The following is a 1432-nucleotide window of genomic DNA, read 5'->3' on the forward strand; positions in this document are numbered from 1 at the left end:
TTCAGCTTCTCCAGGGTGTCATGTCAGCCAATCGCCTTCACTCAACCAGAATCCATTGGCTGGAAACCTAAAAGCACGGGCGGGAAAGATTCATCACCAAGAGGTTAATCACGCCGGACAGCAAAGCAAACACCCGGCCCCTCCTGGAGGCTGCCTCACTTAGGGCCCCACGCTCTGCAGAACAATCTGGAATCTTCCACGTTCTCCCCGCCGACAATTTGCTATACTCCTTCCCCGGAGGGGCCTAGCTTACTCCCGAGGCGACAAGCCAGCCTCCTCCCCACCGTCGCCCACGCCCCGCCAGGCTCCCGCCCTTACCGCGGCCGGCTCACGAAGATTCGCTCTTCTCTATCCGCCGCACGAGCTGCACCAGCATCTCGGCCATCTTCGCCATCTCCTGAGCCTTCTCGTCGGCCTTCTCCGCCCTGGGGCCGCGGGGCTCGGCGCCGCCCGCGCCCTGCAGGTGGTTGAGAGCGCTCTCCTCGGAGGCCTCCACCTGCGTCTTGATCTGGATCAGCATATTGTCCATCTCCCACAGCTTGCCCCGGTTGCGCACGGGCGCGCGTCCGCGCTCGCGCGTCAGCGACGCGATGTCCTCGCGCATCTCGTGGATGACGGGCAGCAGAAACTGCTCGAAGTCCTCCTCGGGCTCCAGCACCTCCACCTCCTCGGGCTCCGCCAGATCCACTGCGTCCAGGGGCCGCATCTCCGCTGCTTTGCTCGTCTGCACGACACTCACTGACCGGGCTGGGGCCGAGTCCTCAAAACTTCCGCCGCTGTTCCAACTTTCCGCCTCGGAGAAGCCACGGAGACGAGCGACTGCCGAGCGGACGAGCGACCAACAAAATGGAGTCCCAACCGTCAACCAGCGCTCTGCGCTTGCGACCCCTTTCACGACACCTCCGCGCCCCTCTTTACGGCCGCGCTGAGAGGTGCGGGCGCGCGCACGTCCATGAAGGGGCGGAGCGAGCGCCTCCGCGGCCGCGCGCAAACCTTAGGTTGTCATCCCTTTGGAGCTTTTGGAGCTGCTCTGAATGATAGCAAGTTCACTCCTCACTGCATCTTTTTTTTTTTTTTCGAGACAGGGTTTCTCTGTGTAGCCCTGGCTGTCCTGGAACTCACTCTGTAGACCAGGCTGGCCTTGAACTCAGAAATCCACCTGCCCCTGCCTTCCAAGTGCTGGGATTAAAGGCGTGCGCCACCATTGCCCGGCTTCTCACTGTATCTTATTCTGACTTTATTTATTTACTTTTTGAAACAGGACTTCATTCTGTAGCCAAGGCTGTCCTGGAACTCAATTATTTGGCTTAAACTGATCTTGAACTCTCAGCAATCCTCTTGCCGTAGCTTCCTGTGTCACAGGCGTGAGCCAACACGCCCAACAAATTTACTTTAAAAAAAGAAAAAGGTAGGAAGGAAGAAAAGAAAAAGA

The 1432-nt window shown here is 58.7% G+C and overlaps 1 protein-coding gene across 1 annotated transcript; it reads right to left on the minus strand.

Moving 5' to 3' along the window:
• Nucleotides 1-874, minus strand: LOC116070476 (MORF4 family-associated protein 1). Its single transcript, XM_031341898.1, has 2 exons — nucleotides 319-874; nucleotides 1-67 (listed from the first exon to the last, which is right to left on the minus strand). Exon 1 carries the CDS (start codon nucleotides 704-706, stop codon nucleotides 329-331), a length of 378 nt encoding a protein of 125 aa, XP_031197758.1. The 5' UTR covers nucleotides 707-874; the 3' UTR covers nucleotides 1-67; nucleotides 319-328.
• Nucleotides 875-1432: the final 558 nt, after the last annotated feature.

This window comes from Mastomys coucha, unplaced genomic scaffold (assembly GCF_008632895.1).
Source record: "Mastomys coucha isolate ucsf_1 unplaced genomic scaffold, UCSF_Mcou_1 pScaffold22, whole genome shotgun sequence".
Taxonomy (NCBI): domain Eukaryota; kingdom Metazoa; phylum Chordata; class Mammalia; order Rodentia; family Muridae; genus Mastomys; species Mastomys coucha.

Excerpts from the sequence above, each read along its gene's own strand:
- LOC116070476 (XM_031341898.1), bottom strand. The coding sequence starts at position 706 with ATGCGGCCCCTGGACGCAGTGGATCTGGCGGAGCCCGAGGAGGTGGAG.